The following is a 22,000-nucleotide window of genomic DNA, read 5'->3' on the forward strand; positions in this document are numbered from 1 at the left end:
GGCCAGGGGCGCCCAGGACCACTTTCAGCGGGAGACCCGGGGGGGCCCGTTTCGGAATCCCCGCCCAGGTTTGGGGCGCTGGGTTCGGGGTCCGCGAAGTCCTCGCTGGGGACACGGTTCTGCCCGTTCTTCCCCCAGCGCCGCAGGTGCGGGGGCAGCGGGAGCACCTCTCTGTCTCGAGGGAGTGCAGGTGTTTCCGCGCACGAGGAACGGAAGGGGCCCGGGCCCCACCTGGGAGCTCGGAGCACGGGCGCCCAAACAGGGAGTGGGGACTGACCGCATGACGCGGGACGGCGGGGCTGGCACACGGGAGCCCTGGGTAGGCAATCATGCCCCGGGCCAAGGAGGCCGGTGGGCATTCCCTGGGCGCCCTCTGCCCGGAGCGGGGAGGGAGCAGGCCAGCTGACCCTCGCGAGCCCTCGCTTCCCCCGGGGGCCGGGCGCCCCCCGGGAGCGGAGGGGAGGGTCCGGCTAGCCCAAGTGGAGCAGGGGGAGGGGCCGCCGGGCTCCTCCAGCCCGGTTGGCTCGCGTCCCCTGCCCTGCCCTGCCTCCTCCCCCTCCTCCCTCCCGTATGAGTCAGGCGTTTCCCCGGGATCGCGAGCGCGAGCGGCGGCAATCCGAGCCCCAGCCGGAGCCCGAGCCCGAGCCCGAGCGGCCCCGCGGCGGCTAGAGCAGCGTGCCCGGCCCGGCCCTGGCCCGGCCCGGCCGCCGGAGCATGGACAAGGCGGCCAGCCCCGGGGCGGGCGCCGGCGAGGGGGCGGGCAGCGGCGCTAGCAGCCGCAGCAGCAGCCGCGCCACCTCGGCCGGCTCGTCGCCGTCGGGCTCGTGGGCGGCCCGCGGGGCCGGGGGCCGCCGGCTGGAAGGGGGGAGCCACAGCAGCCCGGGCTCGGTGGCCGCCAGCCCGTGCGGGGCGGGCGGCCGGCTGGGCAGCGGCGGCCGGAGGCGGGAGCCGGCCCTCGAGGGCGTGCTCAGCAAGTACACCAACCTCCTGCAGGGCTGGCAGAACAGGTAAGGAACGGCCGAGGCCCGAGGCGCGTCCTGCGGCCGCCGTGAAGCGTGCCCGCCGGCCGGCAGCCGCGTGCAGCTTCCCCTCGCCGCGGGTGGGGGAGGGGGGCTCAAGCCCCCGAGCCCGCGCCTCCGATCCAAAGTTTCGGGCTGGAAAGGACTACCGCTCGCTTCCCCTCCGGCGCAGGACCCAGCTCGGATAATCACTTGCATTTGCTTAACAAAAGTGTCCCTTAAAAAAGTCCCGTTCACTCCTCCCTCCCTGAAACCCGCTTCCACAAAGTCATTGCACTTCATCACAAAATACAACTGTTTTAAAAAGGGAGGGGGGAGCTTTAAACCCCGAACTAGGCATCTGTTAAGGTCCCTTGCCCTTCCACCTCCTCCTCCTCCTAAACTGTGGCCAGTAGCGGATGAGAGAGTAGCGGAACGGAACCTCCGTGGGTCCCAAGGCCACGGCAAGGTGCAGCCCGGCCCCGGGAGCTCCTGGCGGAGACCCCGAAGAGGGCTGACCGATTCCCGGCTGCCGAGACTAAGCAGCCCTTTAAACTTGGCTTTGAAAATGCCCGTGATCCCCCGGGAATTGCTACTGCGGTTGAAAGGAAAACTCTGCTCTTCTGGAGGGCCACAGGGTGTGGTTTGCTGGTGGCTTAGATTTCCAGAGGCCTCGCAGGTCGGGAAGAACTTGGGCATCTTCGGGGTGGGTGGGGGGGGAGGCACCTTTGGGGAGGGCTGGAAGCTGGCTTCCCCTCGCTTCGGGTTCCTGGCCAGCCCCGCCCCAGCCCCCTCCCATCCTTTGCAGCCGGTCACTTGTTCGGCTCTGTGTCCTGGTTGGGCGCCTGGGAAGATGGGAGCCCAGGAAATTCCCGGGAGGACGGATGCTGCCTTAGCTCTGGATTGCCGGAGGAACCTTGCGGTCGCGAGCAGAGCTCCAAGTTGTACTTTCGCTTTTGAGTCCTTTTGCGCCCTCGGACTGCCAGACCCCCCGCCCCCCACTTTGCCACTGTTTCTCCGCAAAATAAAGAGCAGGTGGAGGGGGAGGGTACGTAGGAGCTCTAGACAGCTCCAGGATCCCTGGACTGTTTGGCTTCCAGCTGGAGACTGACTCTCCGGCTCACTGTTAGCGCCCCGGGCCATTTGGGCCAATTTCTGCTTTGAATGTGGAAGGAAGGCTCTCCCGGCCGCATCGTCTTCTTCCTGGGCCCCAGAGCGTCGAGTTCACGTGCATTGGATATTAAGGGACTTTAATAATCCTCTGGGAGGGGAGGATTTTATAGGAATTGGAATGAAGGCACGCTTTGGCTGCTGATCTGAAATCCAGCGCGGTGTTTACAGGGTGGGGGGCAGGGATCGGAGAGGGGGGGAGAAATCTTGTCTCGGGCAGATGTGCACAGGTTGGATCCGAGGCGCCTTCGGGAGGCCTTTTGGAGCTCAGAAACGTTTGCCTAGCTGTGGCTAATACCTTCCTGCATCTTCTGTCCTGGACCTTGCCGGGGTGGGGGGCCCAGAGTGCCCCGGGGAAGATTGGGGGACTGGCCCGGGGCTTCCAGCCTGGAGGTGGGAGGAGTTGGCTCGGGAAAGCTCGGTTCTCCCTCAGAATTCTTCTGAAACTAAGTGGCAGAGTTAGGCCCAGTCGAGGCACCCAGTGGGCACTCAGGAGTTGGGTCAAGAACCCAATTCAGAACCCAAGGATCCCACCATCTGTCAGAAAGTAAGCTCCCTGCTTACACTTAGTGCTTATTGGCACTAGCACATAGTAGGCTCTTACCGATAAAACCGTGTTATTTGAAATATCCAATGCTCTCATTTTTCACGTGGAGAAATTCAGGTCTTGAGAGGTGAATGATTTGGGCAAGATCACTCAGCAGATAAGAGGCGGGGCTCCAGACCCTGCAAATCTGGGGTTCTCCAAAGCCCCAAAGGTGCCCTCAGCAGATAGGGGCAGGGGAGGTTCCAAGATGACCTTGGAACGGGTTGTAGGTGGAGACAGTGTGGTACAGTGGGAAGGGTTCAAGCAGAAATAATACTAGAATGGCTAGCATTGTGGGCACCTACTGTGTGCCAGGCTCTGGGCTAAAGGTTTATAATTACTCTCTCCTTTGATCCTCTCTGTAACCCTGGGAGGGAGGTGAGCCCTCAGGACCGTTCCACAGACCATTTTACAAATGAGAAACTGAGGCAAACAGATTGTCCTTTGCCAGGGTTACGCAGCTTGCCTCAGGCTGTATTTGAACTCGAGACTTTGACTTCCCGCTCCTGTGCCCCAAATCCTGCTCTGCTGCTTACCACCTGGGTGAGCATCCTGGGTCTCAGTTTCCTCACTTGTGATGGGGGGCAGGGACACCCCAGCGACCTGTGGAGGTCCCTTCCAGCTCCACTGTGAGACTTGTTACAAAGGTTGTAACCTCCAGTAAGGGAGCTATCATCCATCCGTGTGTTCCCAGCATGCACTTTGCACCTGGGACCTATAAGCTGAAATGCCTTGTTAATTCTCTGTGAGTTTATTCAAATAGCGATCGAGGTCGTGGCCCAGAAGACCGGTGGCCCTCCTCATGTCCACCTGCAGGGGTTTCCTGGGTGTGTGCAACCCAAGTGGGGATCACTGCCCTCCGTGCTCCTCAGCAAGCAGACTTTCCAGCACATCCTTCCCCCATTGCCGCTTTGGTAGAAATCTTTGTTTGAGACACGCCACCTTCACGTGGATTGCCTACTTTCCAGCTGATTAATTCCGAGAACAGAGGTTTGTTTTTTTCAAGCCCTGTCTCAGTAAGATGTGACTACTTTTGGGGGCATGAGGGGAAGGCAGATTGGGAGCACGTTCCCTGATGGTTCACGTATTTTTCTAGAAAAACTTCCTGCAGTTTGGGGCTTTATTTTGGATCAGCACCTGTGGTCCTGTACCACCTGTTTTAGGAAGTAATTAAGGAAGATTGGGATGTCATTAATAGCTGTGTCTGCCAAAATTCCCAGTCCCCTGAGTGAAGTAGCCATGGGGGCTGTGGTCTGGCGACGTTTCACGATCCTACCTTGTGCTAGGTGGTGTTTAAGGCTCAGAGGGAGGTAGGGCAGCCAATGGCACCTGGTAGGACATGGCTGCTATTTTAATAAGAAGTAGAGGCTCATAAGTTAGAAAAAGGGTTGAGTAGTAGGAATTGAAGTCAGAGGACCCGAGTTCAAATCCAGCTTCCACATGTCCTGCTTAAGGAGACTTGGACCGCTACTTCTTCATAAATTGATAGGGTTGGACTTTATGGTGTCCGAGATCCCTTTCTTCTCCAGATCCATGATCCTGAGTTTTTTCATCATTCAAAGATACTTGATTCTGTTGGTGTCTAGAGGACGTGACTCTTGGTCTGTGAAAGAGTAAATATGTCTCTGGCTCAGAGATTTAGTGATAAATGGTTGCTTAGCTTAGTGTCAGAGGCACCATCTGAACCCTGATTCCTCCTTGGGATCACGTTGTCACCCTTTACCACATAGGATTTTAATTTGAAGATTGTCCTTGGGTTCTTCCTTGTCTAGGATGCTCCAGTCTTATTTACGTCAGGATCTCGGGGACCTTTTAGGTAAGGTTTCTTTATAAGAGGGAAGATGGCAGTTCCCTTTGAAGAAAGTTTGTATGTGTTCCAGGTAACAAAATAGAGAAGAAATTGGCAGCATGCTCAGGGTTCTTTCCACACTTTATTTCTTTAAAATTTTAATTTTTAAAAATAATAGCTTTTATCTTCAAAATACATGCAAAGATAATTTTCATTATTTACCCTTGCAAAACCTTGTGTTAATTTTTCTCCCATCTCCCTCTTCCTCCAGACAGCATGATACCTTAGTTTCCAAGTTTGATTCATATGCTGGATTCCCTCATCTTTCAGTGAATTAAAATTGCTTAAGCCAGAAGGAAATCCTGTTCTCTGAAGGGTAGCTTTCGATAATGGAAAGAACACTAGACCTCCTGTGGAATCAAGCCAACAGGCGTTTATTAAACTCCTTCTGTGTACATGTCTGGTACTGTGCTGAGCACTGGGACACAAAAAAATGACAAATTCCTCCAAACACTGGATCTGCCCTCAAGGAGCTTCCTTTCCAATGGGAGGGATGCTTGTGTACCAGATAGACTAGAGGGGACTTTCTCAGACAAAAGGTGTTAGCAGCTGGGGGAACCTGGAGGAACCTGGAGCCTCCTGGAGGAAGTGGGATTTGAATAGGGGAAAAATAAGGGGCAGGGCATTGCAGGTGTTGCTTCTCTGTGTATTGCTGACACAGTGCCTGGTACACCATAGGGGCTTAATAAATGTTTATGGATTGATATGAGAAAATTGCAGAGGTACAAGGGAAGCAGCTGTTGATGAAGGTTTTTATGTGTGAAAGCGAGTGTAAATTTGAGCCTGGAGTGCTGGGGAGCCCCTGAACCTTTTTGGGGGCCGAGAGAACCTTGGCAGCTGAATGGAGGATGAATTGTCATTAGGAGAGATCTGGATTCCAATCTGGTTGCTTACACTTATTTTTTTTTCTCTTTGATGACTGGAGATAATGAGCCCTGTGTTGGGCTCATGATACATAATCATATGTAATTGGGCTTATTATATACAATAACTCCACTGGGTTGTTGTGCAGCTCAAATGAGGTAATGCATGCAAAGTGCTTTATGAACTTTAAATTACTGGGTAAATGTCAGAGGGTTCCCTTAGGCTCTGGGTTTTGAATCTTGGCGCCTTATTTTTTGGGTAATCTTGAGTAATCTCTTTGCTTTTCTAGCTCTGTTTCCAGGTGTGATAGAAGGGTTAGGCTAGGGGGTTCCCCCGGACAGAAAATTAATAGGTTTAAGCCTGGAAGGGACTCCATCTGTGCCATTCCCCTCATTTTGCAGATAAGGAGACTGAGCCCCAGAAACCACACCGAATGGAGCTGGGATTCAGAATCTCACTTCCCTGACTCCTTCCCAGCCTTGCAGATAAATGAGGAAACTGAGGTTCAGAGCAATGAAACGGGGTGGTGGTGGAGGAACTCGGTTCAGTGGCTCTGAACTTGCGGAGGAGCGGAGAGATTGAGCAGACCCCTGACTCCCTGGCAGACCCCTGCGTCACCCCCATTGCCTCTCCGTCTAGCTCTCGGCCAAGGCTTTCTCTGCTGTGGACCCCTCCACCCTTTAGTACTTAGTTGAGCTGACACTTCCTTTGGGTACTCGGGAAACAGCTGAGTGGAAGAGGAATTGGATTTTCCAGCTCCAACTTCCTGTAGCCAGAAGCTGAAGATGATTTCTGGGAAGGTAGGGAAGGGGTCACCAGGCTCCCGGGGAGATGGATCCCCTCTCACTCATCCATGGTTGGGTTTTCCAGGTTCCCTCCTCCGGCCTTCCAAAGCAGAGGGGTCTGTGGTCACTTTTGATGGTTACTTTGGGCACATCCGTATCCTTTGTCTTAGGTGACGGGTGGGCTGTCTATGCTGGTTTGACCAATTTTTGGGAACATCTAAGGGAGATGGCAACAGATGGAAGTGAGAGTTCGCTTTGGGCTCGAGGCAGAGGAGAACTTCCAGGCGAGTTTCCCCCTTGTCTGGTGGGAGCCGCAGAAGGAATTCTAGTTCCAAGCATGGATCGGAGAAGGTCTCTCCCGCTCTGAGATTCCGGGGGAGAGAAGGGAAGGCACCTCGAGGAATGAAAAAAACCAGGAATTGAGGTGTTTTTGAGTCTGTTGTGTTGAGGTAAAACCTTTCACTAGACTAGCTGCCCCCCTGACATTAAGTATTACAGACTAGTTGCTTTTTGCTTTGTTTCTCGTGCACCCACAACCCCTTCCTCCACAAGAATGAGGCAGATCTCGAGGTCCCAGAGATCCTTACCCAGCCCTGGCTTCTCACTTCCCTACTTTATCACCTTGGCCCATGTACAGACTTTTTTTTTTTTTTAATTGAAGCTTTTTATTTTCAGAACACATGCAAGGACGATCTTTCACCGTTGACCCTTGTTTAACTTTGTGTTCCAACCCCCCCCTTCCTCCCACTCCCTCTCCCAGATGGCCAGCCATCCAACACACGCCAAATGTGGCAAAAAAAAAAAAAATGTAAATCCAATGTAGACTTATGTATTTATACAGTTATCCTATTGCACAAGAAGAACCAGCATGCACAGACTTCCAAGATCATCACGTCAGCCCTGCTGATTTAACAGATGGGGAAACTGAGGCTCAGGGTAGTGAGGGGTTTGCCTCGGGCCACGTGGTAAAAAGCCTCCCAGGTGGGATTCAAACCTGGGTCCTCTGATGGCAATTCCAGTACTCTTTCCACCCTGTAAAGGCGATTCCCATCTTTTAATCCCTTTACCTCGCAGGTTTCTACTACAGGGCTGTATATTCTATGCTGGAAATGCTTCTTACTCCAGGAGTCCCTGACGTGTGTCTTGGAAAAGTTCCCCATCACCCTTCCCTTTTTTCCCCATTTGCCCTTAAACTGTCGCCATGGTAACAGCTACCTTTCTGTAGGAGGACTTGGGTTGCTAGGCTGACTCTTGAATGGGATGAGTGTGCTCACCAGGGTGTACCAGCCGAGGGCCCTTGGAGTGGGTGTGCAGGGTTGGTGAAAGTTCATTTTAATGAAATGTGACTTTTTCAACTTGTACTTGCTCTCTGCTCCCCCTGCCCATGGAGTTCATGACCTTTTTTTTTTTTTTTCTAATAAGATACTAAATACTATTTCCCCCAATTATATAAAAGCAATTTTAAACTTTTTTTTTTTTAAATTTTGTGTTCCAATTTTGCTCCATCTTTCCCTCCCTATTTTCCTTTCTTGAGAAGGCAGGTAATTTGATCTATATTCCACATGTGCAGTCATGCAAAACACATTTCCGTATTTAACCATGCTCTGAAAAAGCCCCCCCAAAAGCCAAAGACCCCTCAAGACCCCACAAAAGAAAGAAAGTGAAACATAGTAGGCTCTGACCTGTATTCAGTCTCCATCCATTCTTTCTCTTGAGGTGGATAATATTTCTTATCATTAGTCCTTTGAAATTGCACGAACTTAAACTTTTTTTGGATAACTTGTTTAAACATAATTGATGTCCTTTGTAATTCTATGTTTTTTATTTTATATATTTAAGAGCTTTCTGAGAAGGGGTTCTCTAAGTTTGGGCAACTTGCTAAAGAATCTGTGACACCAAAAAGGGGAAGGACTTTTGTTGTAGTTGATTAATACTTTCTCACTGATTGATTGGTTTTCTGGAGATTTGACCTTAGAAATATGCTCAGAACCTCTTTCTTGGTCCTTATTTCTCCTCCCCAGCCCTAATTTCTCGGGACATTTAAAAATGTAAGGATTCCCAATTTATATTTAAGCAAAATCAGCCAGCACGTGTATGCCCTATTCTGCTTCTGTAGGCCCCGGCTCCCTGCTAAGAGAAGAGAAGTGAGTTTCACCCTCGGTTTTCTCACACTCGGATCACTATAATTCATCCGATTTTGGCTGCTTTCCTTTGTGACATTACTGACCATTGTATAAGATGGCCTCCTGGTTCTGCTTGCTCTCTCTGCATGAGTCCATGCAAGTCTTGCTGTGTTCCCTGGGAATCCCTCATACATAATGCGACAGTGTTCCTTGACTACTTTTGGTTGAGCCATTCCCTGGTCATTGGGCACCTACTTTCTTTCCAGTTTTTCCTTGGCCACATAATAAGAGAGTACTAATTTCTTTGATTCGTGGCTTGATGAAGCGCGCTCTGGAGCTTACATAGAGACCAACAGATCTCTCTGGAACGGGATAACGGCAGTTATTTTCTTGGGAGCATAAGATCTCGTGATGGCCGCTTAGCCTAGCTCTGGTGTGGATCTGGGGCCAAATCTGATGTGGATTAGGGCCAAAAAGTGGATGGAAAGACTTAAAAGATGGCAACCCAGATAGTGCAGAACTTGGCTGCTTTCCAGATGATGATGATGAAGAAGAGGAAGGACAAGAAGGAGGAGGGGACTGGAACGGGGAAGGGGAGGAGGAGGGGGAGGGCAGCCTGGCTTGCTGAGACCTTGTGGCCAGGGCCACCTGGACTCGCGTTTTATCTCAGACAGACACTGCTAAGTCCATGAACCTCTTGGTGCCCTCCCCAAGTGTCTAACACCATTCGGAGCAGTTGCTGTAGGAGTAGAGGCAGTTTCTTTAGTGGGAGCTCCCCAGGCCAGCCAGGTTTGGAGTCAAGATCAGACCATTGGAAGGGACTTGGTCAGGGCCACCTCTACTCACCCCTGCAGGGTCCGGCTCCTTCTCCTTGACTTTTCCTCGGCCCTGCCCATCCTCTTCCCCGGGTTAGCAGTGTCGTATTTGAGAATTACGGAACATCAGCCCTGTTCCGAGCTGGGGCAGCCTAGAAACACGGCCTGATTGAATGGAAGGAGGGAAGCCCCTTTTTCTGGGACCTCCTTAGAAAGGCTGTCTAGTGGGTCTCTCTTCAACAATGAGATGAACCACATCCATTCCAGTAGAGCAGGAATGAACTGAATCAGCTAACAGGGGTCCTCAAACTTCAGCAGCTGAGACCGATTATCCCCCTCCCCCAGGGCCATGAAGTTTCTTTATTTAAAGGCCCACAGAACAAAGTTTTTGTTTTTACTATAGTCCGGCCCTCCAACAGTCTGAGGGACAGTGAACTGGCCCCTATTTAAAAAGTTTGAGGACCCCCTGAGCTACACCCAGCGAAAGAACTCTGGGAGATGACTATGAACCATTACATAGAATTCCCAATCCCTCTATTTTTATCCGCCTGCATTTTTGATTTCCTTTGCAGGCTAATTGTACACTATTTCAAAGTCACATTCTTTTTGTACAGCAATTACAAGTAATTACAATAATGTATGCACGTACAGTTATGTATATGTATATATTATTGTAATTAACTTATGCTTTAACATATTTAACATGTATTGGTCAACCTGCCATGGGGGGGAGGAGGGGGGGGAAAAGGAGGGAAACATTGGAACAGAAGGTTTTGTAGTTGTCAATGCTGAAAAATTACCCACACATATATCTTGTAAATAAAAAGCTATAATAATAATAAAAAAAAAAAAAACGAAAGGCTGTTCAGAAGCCGCCACGGGTAATTGTGATATTGCCTGGTTGGGTTCCCATCGCAGTGGCCCAAGGCTCCCTGCTCGGTTTTTTATTAATCTGACTAATGTGCTTCTGTTGGGTTTTATGGGAGATCTGCAGTTGATACCTTTGTACAAAATGTTCTGTAACATTATTACAGTCACTCACTTTCGAGGCAAATTTTCTCTAAGTGAAAATTTTCCTGTCGAGTGTCAGTTTCTGTGACTGCACGGAGCCCCGTGATATGCAGGAAATGGTATGAAAAACATGCATTCCCTTCTCCTGGATCGACGACAGATGGCCGGCCAGTCTGACCGGACGCACACCTGATAATCACCGTGTGTTTCAGGAAACCGATGTACGCGTCGCCAAGGGACGGCGTCCCCGGGGATCCAGCCTTTCGGGTCTGATGGCAGCCAATGGGTAGTGGGGTTCTTGACTCCGCCATCTTGGCTCCCTGTGCCCAAACTTAAGCAGATCATCCCCTTTATTCTTTGGCACTTCCAAGGGCCGGGGGCTGCCTCTGGCCTCTGCAGCATGACACACTCCATGGGCTAATCCAGGACTGGTTTTATTTTAAAGTTGAATGACTTCCTTGTTCCTGTACTTGGCTGGAGTCTAATCTCCTGGCTAAGTTTGCCTGGTCTTGCTCTGAAACGTGGCCTTGTGTCTCTGGCCGGCACTTACTCTTGGGCGCTGACAGGAGCCGGTGTGAGCCCGAGTTGAGAGGGTAACTTGCTCTTTTCCCTCCCTGTGGGCTTTCTGTAGCCCCCGCCCTGCCATTGGAAGGCCTTCAAGGTACCAAGAGAAAAACAGAGCAGTTCTGGCCCTCAAAGGGCTTTCCACCTGTTGGGGTGTTTCTATTCCTGGCACCTGGTGTTGTACCGATGGGTTATCAGAATACATATGGAGGGAGATGGTACTAATGAGATCTGGACAGAGGTTCAGAAAAGGCAGATAGGGAGAGTATGGATTCTAGGCTTAGGGAACTGCGAATGCAAATGTATGGAGGTGGGAGATGGTTTGTGTTCCACCGACAGTGAAGAGCCCAATTTGGCTAAAAGGTGGAGGGTGGGGGAAGGGAGATAGTTGATGGGATGTATGGATGGTTTGGGGAGGGCAGATTTAAGAGAGTTGCAAATGCTAGACAGAGTTTTGTGTGTTCTTCAGTAGGCAGTGGGGAGCCAGGGAGAATGTTTGAGTAAGACAGTGCCGTGGTCCACCTTAGGAAAATATTATGGTATCTGTGTGGAGGACAGATGGGAGAGGAGATTGGAAGGTATTGTACACATCCAGGCCTGAGGAGGACCCGGGAGCACGGAGAGCTCCTGGGGATGACCTTGGTTCTGTGGGATGGGAAAAAGCAAGGATGAGTTCATGGTTAGGAAGCTGTCACCAAAATAGGGGAGACTCTGTAATGGCCAATAAACTGAGCGAGACAGAGATCAGAGAGTATTTAATAATTTATTAAATGGAGAGATATACGGGGACCAATGTTTGGTCCCAGGGCAGAATGAGACTATGGTCTCCAAGGCTCCAGCAAACAATCGGAGTTCCCAGTGACCTGTGTGCACACATGTGGCTCAGACTTGGGGGTGGGGGTGGGGGGGTAGACTGAGGCAAGGGCGGAGTCAGGCTGCTGAGAGCAGACGGGATTCTGACAGGGTGGGGTGAGCCTCAGGAGAGGGATGACATCATCAGGGGGAGGCACCCGGGACCTGGGGAGAGGCTTCTTGATAAGACAGTATCTGATATTCTAATAGCTTGGGATGGGGAGAAGCTTTCTGATGTTCTAGCAAGTATCCTGGTAAAGAGGGAGGGGAGGTTTTGCAGAACTGAGAAGCAGGGAAACAGTCAGACTGGGTCAGGATAATTAGGGAAACTGAGGACAATAAAAGAGAACTGTGGCATAGCAGCTCTGGGTGAGATTCCCATCCAACTTCCAGGCTAATGGCTTTTGCCATAGAGCAGCACAGGCTCACTCAAATGCACCCAGAGTCAGGAATAATCCTTGTCCTTAGGCTTGCCAGGCCCAGCTAATACAGAAGCAGCCCTGGAACTTGGGGAATTATACTGTGCTCTCTGAGATGGGCTCGGTGATAGGGTAATATTTCGGCTTTAAAGGGCCTTCTGGGTGAAGAGGAAATGGCACTGGATTTCCCAAGTCCATTTTGGAAGTTTGGAAGTCCCTGGGGGGGATGTGACTTTAGGGCGCCTCTTCCCAACCGGAGCTGCCCTCTTGGCTCTGAACTTCCCACCTTGGCCTGGAGGCTGATTTGGCCGATTTTCCCAGGAGGATGAAAATTTAGGAAGAATGGTTTAGAGCCACAGCTGCTCCCGAGCTTCTTCCGTGTGCAGAAGTTGTGTCTCTGACTGGGAGAGCCTGTTATCATCTGGCTTTCCACATTTTCTTGTTTCCTGTTTCCCTATTTCCCTTCCCCCTCTCCCCTTTTGCTCCCTCCCCCATCCACATCATTGAACCATCTCTTGTATGCAAAGAAAAACAAATGATGTGGCCCCATTGATCTAGTTGGTAACTTTCCACACCTGGAGCCCCCTCACTTGTCTGAGGGCAGGATGGGACTATTGGTCAGTATGTGTAAGTCAACGATTCTTTGATCTCCTTGCTTTGTTTTAAATGTGCCAGGTTAATCTATAACTCCCAGGTTTATAAAAGAAATGCACAGGCAATCTAGCCCAACCCTTTAATTTGTTTTCTTTCATTCTTCTAATTTTTGTACCTTGTTTCTCCCCTCCCCTCCCTGGTAAACTCCCTACAGAAAAGAAAGAGGAAAAACAAACTTATTCCCCCAAAGTGATATTGATAAATGTTGTACCCTCACATATTAGCTGGTTGGGTTCCAGGAGATGGGTCGGCTCCCTCTCCCCCTGGAAGGGCTGGCCCGTTCATTCTATTTACAGCTGAGGAAACGGGCCTGGGAAATTAGGCAGCCTTGTCACTTGTAGTAAACACACCAGGTGGCATTTTAACCCGGTCCCTCTGACGAGAGCCGGACTTCTTTTCTCCCTTACAAGTAGTTTCTGGTATCACAAAAGCCTGCTTCTTGACTTTGAACCCCCACTGGTGTGCCTCCCATTCACACAGTCTCCATGACATCGCTTACTCTTAAATATATAATAATCAAAAAGGAAAAAGAAGAATAACAACATAATAGCAGCAGCTGGGTATGGTGGTGGGAGGGGCTTAGCTGTGTGATCCTGGGCCTTACACTTCCTTTCTAGGTCTGAAATTCCTCATTTGTAAAGTGAGTTTTTGATTATTTGTGCTACCTGCTTTTTGTTAGGATACATTAGAAAGTCTTTATTTTGCAAAACCTGGAAGGCCACTCAGGCCTCAGTTTGCCACTTGAGCAATCTGCTTATCTAAGGTGTGGCTTTTTTAGTTCCAAGGAATTGGTCCACAGTTTTTTTCAAAAATCTGTTTTCTCAGTTACATTTCAGCCTTCATTGATCATTGAAATAATAGCTGCAGCTTTCCTTTTGTCTTACGGAGGAAGGTTTCAAGGACTTACCAGTCCGTTTTATTTTTAAAAATTAGAAACCTTTTACAGATGGATCAATGGGCAAGGGTCTTGGCAAGGTCCCAGGCACAATATAAGAGTTTAAATGTATAAATTGGCCTTGCTTTACAGAGCATTTGAGTTGAAGAAATCTAATGAAAAATGGTGTGATATCGATTCCAATTTTCATTTAGATTTCGATGGCAATTTCAGAGAAATCTTCCCTGAAAAATCCCAGCATTCTTTGGCTTCTTATGTGAAAAGAGTTAAACTGATGAATCCTAATGGTCAAGGAGGGGCTTCCCCTCCTGAGGGGGTCTGTAAGCAGAGTCTGGATGGCTCCTTGTGGGGGATATCATAATGAGGATTCCTCTTGGGCACAAGTTGGGCTAGATCAGGAGCTCTCGACATTTTTTGTATCACGGACCCTTTTGGAAATCAGATGATGTTGATGGACTCCTCAAAATGATTTTAAATCCCCCAAAACCTGACCCCAAACCAAATAACCCATACAGGATTAGAAATGAAACCAGTGGTTGGAGTGCAGTTGTTAACTCAAATGCATATATTTGAATAAATTTATAAATAGATATCTAAAGTCCAAGTTTGGGCTCCTCCTAGCTAAGACCCTTGAACTTGGTCAATGGAGTCCCCTGGGTCTGTCTGATCGTGGGGCAGTTCTTTGGGGCTCGGTTCTTTCCGGCCCACCCGGGGAGGATATAAGCAGGGAAGAGTCAGCTTCAAGCTTCTTTCCAGCCCTAAATCTCTCACTTGAGGCTTGTTTCTAAAGGCAGCATGACCCAGTGAGTGTGATAATAGATCCCCAAAATAAGTAACGTTTCTGTAGTGCTCTGCAAAGTGCTTTGCGTTTGTTTTCTCAGTAGATCTTCACAAATAACTCAGGGAGGGAGCTACTGCAAATAAGGAGACTGAGGGGGAGAGAGTGACTTGCTCAGGATTCCACAACTGCTAAGTGTCTGAAGTATTTGAACTTGAGCCTTCCCAACTCCAAACCTGTGACACTTAGCTGACTGCTGGGACTAAACCTGGATTTGAATCCCATTTCTGATGGCTACTAGCTGTATGATCCCAGATAAGTGACCAATCTTTTCTAGGCTGCATTTTTTTCCTATATAATGATAATTATAAAAACTGTGTGTGTGTGTGTGTGTGTGTGTATGTATGTGTGTACGAGAAATGATGATGAGAATGATAGTGATAATGGTACCTGTTTCCCAAGGTTGTGGGACAATATATGTAACATACTTGGCAAACTTTAATGCCCTCTGTCAGTATAAGCTATTGTTATTATTCCTGAAGCTATCAGGAATTCATTTACCCTATGAACTATAGATTGAGCATTAAGTCCCTTCGTTCCCTGTGAATTTGGAAGAGTAATTTTACAGTTGAATAAATCAGACTTTAGGAAGGAATTTTTTTCTTTTATTATTAACTGATGATTATAGCTCTCTTTTGTTTTCTAGAGAGACCATGGTTTAAGTAGGGCTGCCTTTTGAGGGCTGTCTTTGAACTAGATGGCATGTGAATCTTGGCAATTGTATTTCTCCTTGGGGTCGAGTGTTTTGCCAAAGAAATTAGAATGGAATGATACTAACTTTAGATAAGGGATGTGTGTGTGTGTGTGTGTATGTGTATGTCTGTCTGTATATGAGAGAAAGAGGAAGGGAAAGAGGGACAGAGGGAAGAGAGAGAGGAAAAGAGAGAGAGAAGGTGGGGAAGAGAGAAAGAGAGACAGACTGCCCTTGTTGGAGCTTATTCTGGGGTTCTTAAAAATTTATAAAAATGAATTGAAAAGGGACACAACAAAGAAAGACTTCAAAACTAAAAAAAAAAAAAAAAATACATCTAGTCCATGTACTCCTGGATCTCTACTATCTTGCTTGTGATTTTTCAGGCTTTTTAGGTTTATTTTATCGGGTTTATCACTCTTGTGACTAATGAAATAAAAGTGTAGGTTAGGAGAAAGCTCAATCTGAAAATCCATTTCCCGATCTGTGTTCAAAGATGTCATTGGGAGAGCTCATTCTTGGATATGTAGAGAAAAAATTTCAATTGAAAGAAATTTCACTGGCAAAATTACTTTGGTTTTGAGTAGAAGTGATGCTGAATAGTCCCTTTCCCACTGTCTCTAGCCATCTTCTTGGTCGTAGGACTGCTGCTCACACTTTGCTATATTGGTCCAAGTTCTGAGCTCTAGGTCAGTTCTAGCCAGTCTTGGTCATTATTGAAGTCTCCTCCCCGTAGAGCTTGGCCCCTTCTCAAGAACTCTCTGGAGGGTCTTGTGTGGTTGGTCACTTGCCTGGGGTGACCAGTGCAGGATAGGACTCGGGAGGCAAGCCTTCTGTTACCAGGCCATGCTATCTCATTTTTCATTCCCTTACTGGTCACTCCACCTTTTGAAGCATGGAATTACCCAAAAGCAACTTCAAGAAAGAATTAGCTGCTCTATTTAGAGCAGAAAGAGATGGGACTCCCACAGATACCTGGATAAATGGAGTTTCCTAATGCCTCCTCCCATTGTGTCCCTGTTACAGCTGAACTGGCTGTTTTCTGAGCTTAGCTGTTTCTTGTTCCTTTACTATTCTTTGATGAGATGTCGCTTCTTGTTTTTGACTTTATTAATCATTACTCAATCTTCACTGCTATCCTTGTTCTTGAATTTCATCATTTATGAATGCTTTCTTAATACCTCATTCTCTCTTCCCATTGCCCTCCTCCCTTGGGTTTGATACGTCCTAGTTTGTTTGTTTGTTTTTTTGGAATATTTCAGAGCCATATTCCATTTTTGGGGCTTATTCTTTTAAGCTTCAGTGTTAGCTGTGAAGTCAGATTGGCTTCATCTGCCTTCAGATCATGGTTTAATTTTACTTGTTTCTTGTACTTTATGCGTTTGAACTAGATATTTGAGACCTTGGATTTATTTTTGTCTCCTTTCTTGGACATTGTCTTTGGGAACTTCTGGGCCTCTCACTCCCTATCTTCTTTGATTGTAGGTACTCTCTGTACCATCCAGCTTGGAGAATAGACAGGGAGTTTTGCTTTGCTTTTAAATTTAGAGCCATTTGAGCTGGGTTTGCAAAATTTTAGAAAAATGTATATATATGTGTATATATGTATATACACACATACATATAAATTAAAAAAAAAAACAAAACCCAGCCCTGGTTAGGTGAACTTATCTGGCCAGGTATCCTTCACTGCCCCAATTGAGTCCAGAAAACCAAATCCTTTTTTCAAACACTGCTTACTCCTTTAGTTATCCCTAAAACCCTTGCAACTATTTACAAAGCCATCCAGACTTTTATTCAAGTCAGTAATTATAAGAATTAGTGTATATAGTGCTTTACAGTTTGCAAAGTGCTTCACAAATATTATCCCATTTAATTAAAAAAAAGAAAAAAACAAATCCTGGGAGGTGAATGCTGTTCTTATGTCCATTTTCTAGATGGGGCATCAATGATTATCTTAGCAATCCATAGAAGCAAGACTGGAACTCGCCTCTTCCTCGCTCTAGGTCCAGAGTTCTGTCTCTTGGCCCACTGAGCTAGTGGCCTCTTTCTTTCTTTCTTTCTTTTTTTTCAAAGGTCAAGAATTTATTTTTTAATAACTTTTTATTGAAGAACCCATGCCAGGGTAATTTTTTACATTATCCCTTGCACTCACTTCTGTTCCGATTTTTCCCCTCCCTCAGATGGCAAGCAGTCCTATACATGTTAAATAGGTTACAATATATCCTAGATACAATATATGTGTGCAAAACCAAACAGTTCTCTTGTTGCCCAGGGAGAATTGGATTCAGAAGGTAGAAATAATCCGGAAAGAAAAAAACAAAGATGCAAGCAGTTTATATTCATTTCCCAGTGTTCTTTCTTTGAGTGTAGCTGGTTCTGACCATCCCTGATCAATTGAAACTGATTTAGATCTTGTTTAGGCCTCTTTCTTAAATTAAGCTACTAGTGACTACTTTTGGACTGGCCATTCATTCGATGATCATTTATTAGGCTCCTACTGTGTGCCAGCTTCTGGAGAAGCACTCCCCTTCTAACTTATAAAAGGGCAGGAAGAAGATGGTATGTGCATTAAGTAGACACCTAGTGATTTTCAGGGAAAGTACAGCGGGGTTAATAGTATGTGTTGACGTTGATTATTGGAGGATTATAGATTGTTATCTGTTATTGTATCTGTTGTGTATCTCGAGCTGTATATGGAAGGGATTCTAAAAGTCAGAACGAGAGTATGCCTAATATGGGGGATGGCTTGGTGCGAAGAGGAAGGAAATAAGCATTTATTAGGCACCTACTAAGGGCCAGGCTCTGTGCTAAGCACTTTACATTAAGACAGGGATAGGAATGTCTTAACTGGCCAGTAGTAAGTCAGCCAGGTGAGCTGGCAGAGAGAAAGGGCTTTAGATGGCAGAGATTTATTTTATTCCCGAGGTCATAGGGAGCCCCAGACTTGAGTAGGAGAGGAGCCTGGAGAGATGCTTTAGGATGTTACCTTGGGGCTGTGGCAGTGAGCAGGGGGGTTGAGAAACAGGACAAAGGGAGATCAGTTAGGGAGTTACTGCCTTTGTTGGGGAGCAGACAGTGAGGGTCTGAGCTATAGGGAGCAGCTGTGTGAGGGAGGCCTTGAGCTGGGCAGTACTGACTGAGCTACTTCAGAATCCTGGCCCTGCCGCTCACTACAGGTGACCTTACCTGTCTGGCCCTGGCTGTGGCCTCCTCTTCCTAGATGCCCCTTCCTTCCTTGGCTCATCTAATTTTGTGAGAGAGCGGGTTGGCATTTGGACTGGCATAGCATTCACTCTACAAATTACTCTAAGAAGTATTGACATTTTTTACTCCGATTTTCAACTAAACTCAGCCTTCCAATTATCCAGGTCTTTATTTCTGTCAAAATTGTTTTCTAGTTGTTTTTATATTGATCTCTTGTGATTCTGGGTAGGCCAGTGCCCACCCACCTGATACGTTTTGTTATCATAAATGTATTTCTCTGTTAGTTTCTGTTATTGATCTTTTTAAAAAAATGTAGATTCTATTTGAGTTTATCCTGTATCCTGCCAAAGGATTGAGCTAATCCATTTGTCTCTAGAATTTCCTAAATATAGCACGTCATTTGCAAATAGATTTTTAACTTGTTCTTTGCCAAAGCCTATTTTCTTTTTCTCCTTTTTTAAAAAATAAAAATATCAATGGTGTTTTATTTTTCAAATACATGTAAAGACGGTTTTCAAAACACTTGTGTTTGTTAGATTTTGAGTTCCGATTTTTTTTCTCCCTCCCTCTCTTATCTCCTCCCTCCCCAAGACAGCAAACAATCTGATATAGGTAAAACATGTGCAGTTCTTCTAAACATATTTCCATAATTGTCATTCTGCACAAGAAAAATCAATCAAAAGGGGAAAAAATGAGAGAATTAAAAACAAGCAAACAAACAACAACAAAGTAAAAAACCATGCTGTGATCTACCATGGTCCTCTCTCTGGATGCAGATGGGTTTCCATCACAAATCTACTGAAACTGCCTGAATTACCTCATTGTTGAAAAGAGTCACGTCCATCAGAATTGATCATTGTACAATCTTGCGGTTGTCATGTACAGTGATCTCCTGATTCTGCTCATTTCCCTCAGCATTAGTTCCTGGAAGTCTCTCCAGGCCTCTCTGAAAACATCCTGCTTATCATTTCTTTCTTTCTTTCTTTCTTTTTTTTTTTTTTTTAATTTTCCCAATGTTAAAGCATTCTTTTCTAAAAAAAATTTCATTATTATAGCTTTTTATATACAAAACATATAAATGGGTAATTTTTCAGCATTGACAATTGCAAAACCTTCCGTTCCAACTTTTCCCCTCCTTCCTTCCACCCCCTTCCCTAAATGGCAGGTAGTCCAATACATGTTAAATATGTTGAAATACATGTTAGATCCAATATGTGTGTGCATATTTATACAGTTATCTTGCTGCACAAGAAAAATTGGATCTAGAAAGAAAAAAATCTGAGAAGGAAAACAAAAATGCACTGCCGATCATTTCTTATAGAACAATAATATTCTGTAGCATTCATATACCACAATTTACTCAGCCATTCCCCAGCTGATGGGCTCCCACTCAGTTTCCAGTTCCTTCCCATTACAAAAAGGGCTGCCACAAACATTCTTGCACATGTGGATCCTTTTCCCTTTATTAGGATACAGGCCCAGTAGAGACACTGATGAATCAAAGGGATGCAGAGTTTGAGAGCCTGTTGTCTGCCTTCACTTCTTGAGCCCACTTGTGGATGTTGGGATTTGGAAGGCGTCTGCTTCAGAGAGCCATTGGTGATGATGTTCCTTTGTCAGGAGCAAAGCTTGGGTATTCTCTGTTGTTTGGGTTTCTTTGGTTGGTTTTAAGTGACTTGTACTTGTCATTTGATGTAAGGAAAATGAGCTTGTTTTGGTCAAATGCTCTCAGATCCAAATAATAGGAATCTGACATTTTATGTCCATACTAATAAAATCCTGGTCTCATGCTTCATTCTTGGTGTGGAGCTGACCAGAATGGGATAGAGATGTCTTGGGATAGGGGGTATTTCAGGTGCAGTTCATGGCCATTGGGGCAGTTGACGGCCTCTGGGCCTGGAATTAGGAAGCTCTGAGTTCAAATCTTGCCTTAGGCACTTATTCATTTGGGAACTTGCAAATAGGTTCTCATCTCCATTTGTTCAGATTTGTCCTTTATTTCCATTCCCGATGATGAAAAAAGCAGCAAGAGACAATCCCTGTCTTCAAGGAATTTACAATCTAATGTCTAATTGACATATCAGAGAAGGGAGTAAACATTTATCTAGCACCTGCTATATGCCAGGCAGTGTGCTAAGTACTTTACAAAAGAAAGAGAGAGAGGGAGAGAGAGGAAGAAAGGGGGAGAGAGAGAGTGAAAAGGAAGAGAGAGAGTGAAAGGGGAGAGAGAGAAGGAGTGAAAGGGGGGAGAGAGAGAGTGAAAGGGGGGAGAGAGAGAGTGAAAGGGGGGAGAGAGACTGAGAATGAGAGTGAAAGGGAGAGTGAAAGGAAAAGAAAAAGAGTGAAAAGAAAAGAGAGAGAGAGGGAGTGAAGGGGAGAGTCAAAGAGGGAAAGAGGGAGAGAGAGGGAGTGAAAGGAGAGGGGGAGTGAAAGAGGGAGAGAGTGAAAGAGAGAGGTTGGCAGAGAGAGAGTGAAAGAAAGAGAAGGAGAGAGGGAAAGAGAGAGGAAAAAGGAAAGAAAAGATTGCGCTGCCCCTCTTGGATGCTGTTTCCCCTCGATCCCCTGCCCTGTCTTGTGGACCCTCCCCATATGTGTGACCCCTTACCTGCTCATCAGGACTGTGAGTTTGGGTTTTTTGTCTAGTATTTCACTCATTTCCTTTGTAATTCAGGTATTTTATTTTGTGTATTTAAGCCTGATTCTGAGAAAAGGTTCATGGAGGTCCCCAGCACCCACATGCTTCGGAGCCTCTGCAGACCTTTCCCGACCTATACCTCAGGGTCCCCCCCTGTCTGTGCCATGCCAGCAGGTCAGAGACATTTACCAGGGCTGAGCTGGGAGCCCTTTAATTACACTTTATGCCCATTTTGTTTTTATTCTAAATGGTATCCATAGCTTTTGGCTTTTTTTTTTTTTTTTTTTTTTAACCTTAGTGGGGCTCTTTCCTTCCCTCCCCTCCCCCTGCTGTTGGACCCTCCCCTTTTCAGAAAGAACAACAGTTAAAGGAAGCCAACGGACAGTCCCGTTCAACATTCTAACTCATGTGCCTTTTAATGGGCACCTTTGGGAGACTTGACGGCTTAAAGGGGGACCCTGATGGTGGAGATTTCGGGCACTGGGCCGGGCCCTCGTCAGGTAGATCCTCGGTCAGAGTCCCTCAGGTTGTTCTTGCAGACATTTTGACCACGGGTAGGACCCACTCAGCTCCTCATCTTTCCCCTTCACAAATGAAGAAACTGAACTGCCCAGTGAGCGACCTGCCTCAGGACTCGCCCGAAACCTGACTAAAAAAAATGAAAAAGGGTCTTGTGTTCTGCAGGCCTAGTTTCTAGACCTTAACTGGGTGTGAGTTTGGAGTCACCTGGGCAGCTGGCTCTGCCGGCAGTAAGGAGCTTGAGCAGGTGACCTCCCCGGCCCCTGCCTCCCCCCAAATCTTGAGATCTCAGTCCTGGCTTAGGAAGGACATGAAACTCCCTGGTTGGTTATCTTGGGTCCTGGATTCACTTGGGAGCTTCCCCTTTCTTAGCCCTACCAGTGGCTGTGGAAGCCGGTCCAGCTGGGGAGCACCTGGACAGCACCTTGTGGGGTCCAGCAGGAGGCTGTGAATGGGGACCTTCTCTTCCACTATTCCCTAATTATGTTTCTGGGGAAAGTCTTCCTTTAGTTCTTCTTCCCTTCC

General features: G+C 47.2%; 1 protein-coding gene across 1 annotated transcript in view; it reads left to right on the forward strand.

Moving 5' to 3' along the window:
* The first annotated feature begins 714 nt into the window (after positions 1-714).
* OSBPL10 (oxysterol binding protein like 10) overlaps positions 715-22,000 on the forward strand; it is a 202,846-nt gene continuing 181,560 nt past the window's right edge. The window contains exon 1 of the mRNA XM_051962712.1: positions 715-1,007. Coding sequence (XP_051818672.1) covers positions 715-1,007 — 293 coding nt within the window. The remainder of the gene's footprint in view (positions 1,008-22,000) is intronic.

Source organism: Antechinus flavipes, chromosome 5 (assembly GCF_016432865.1).
Source record: "Antechinus flavipes isolate AdamAnt ecotype Samford, QLD, Australia chromosome 5, AdamAnt_v2, whole genome shotgun sequence".
Taxonomy (NCBI): Eukaryota; Metazoa; Chordata; class Mammalia; order Dasyuromorphia; family Dasyuridae; genus Antechinus; species Antechinus flavipes.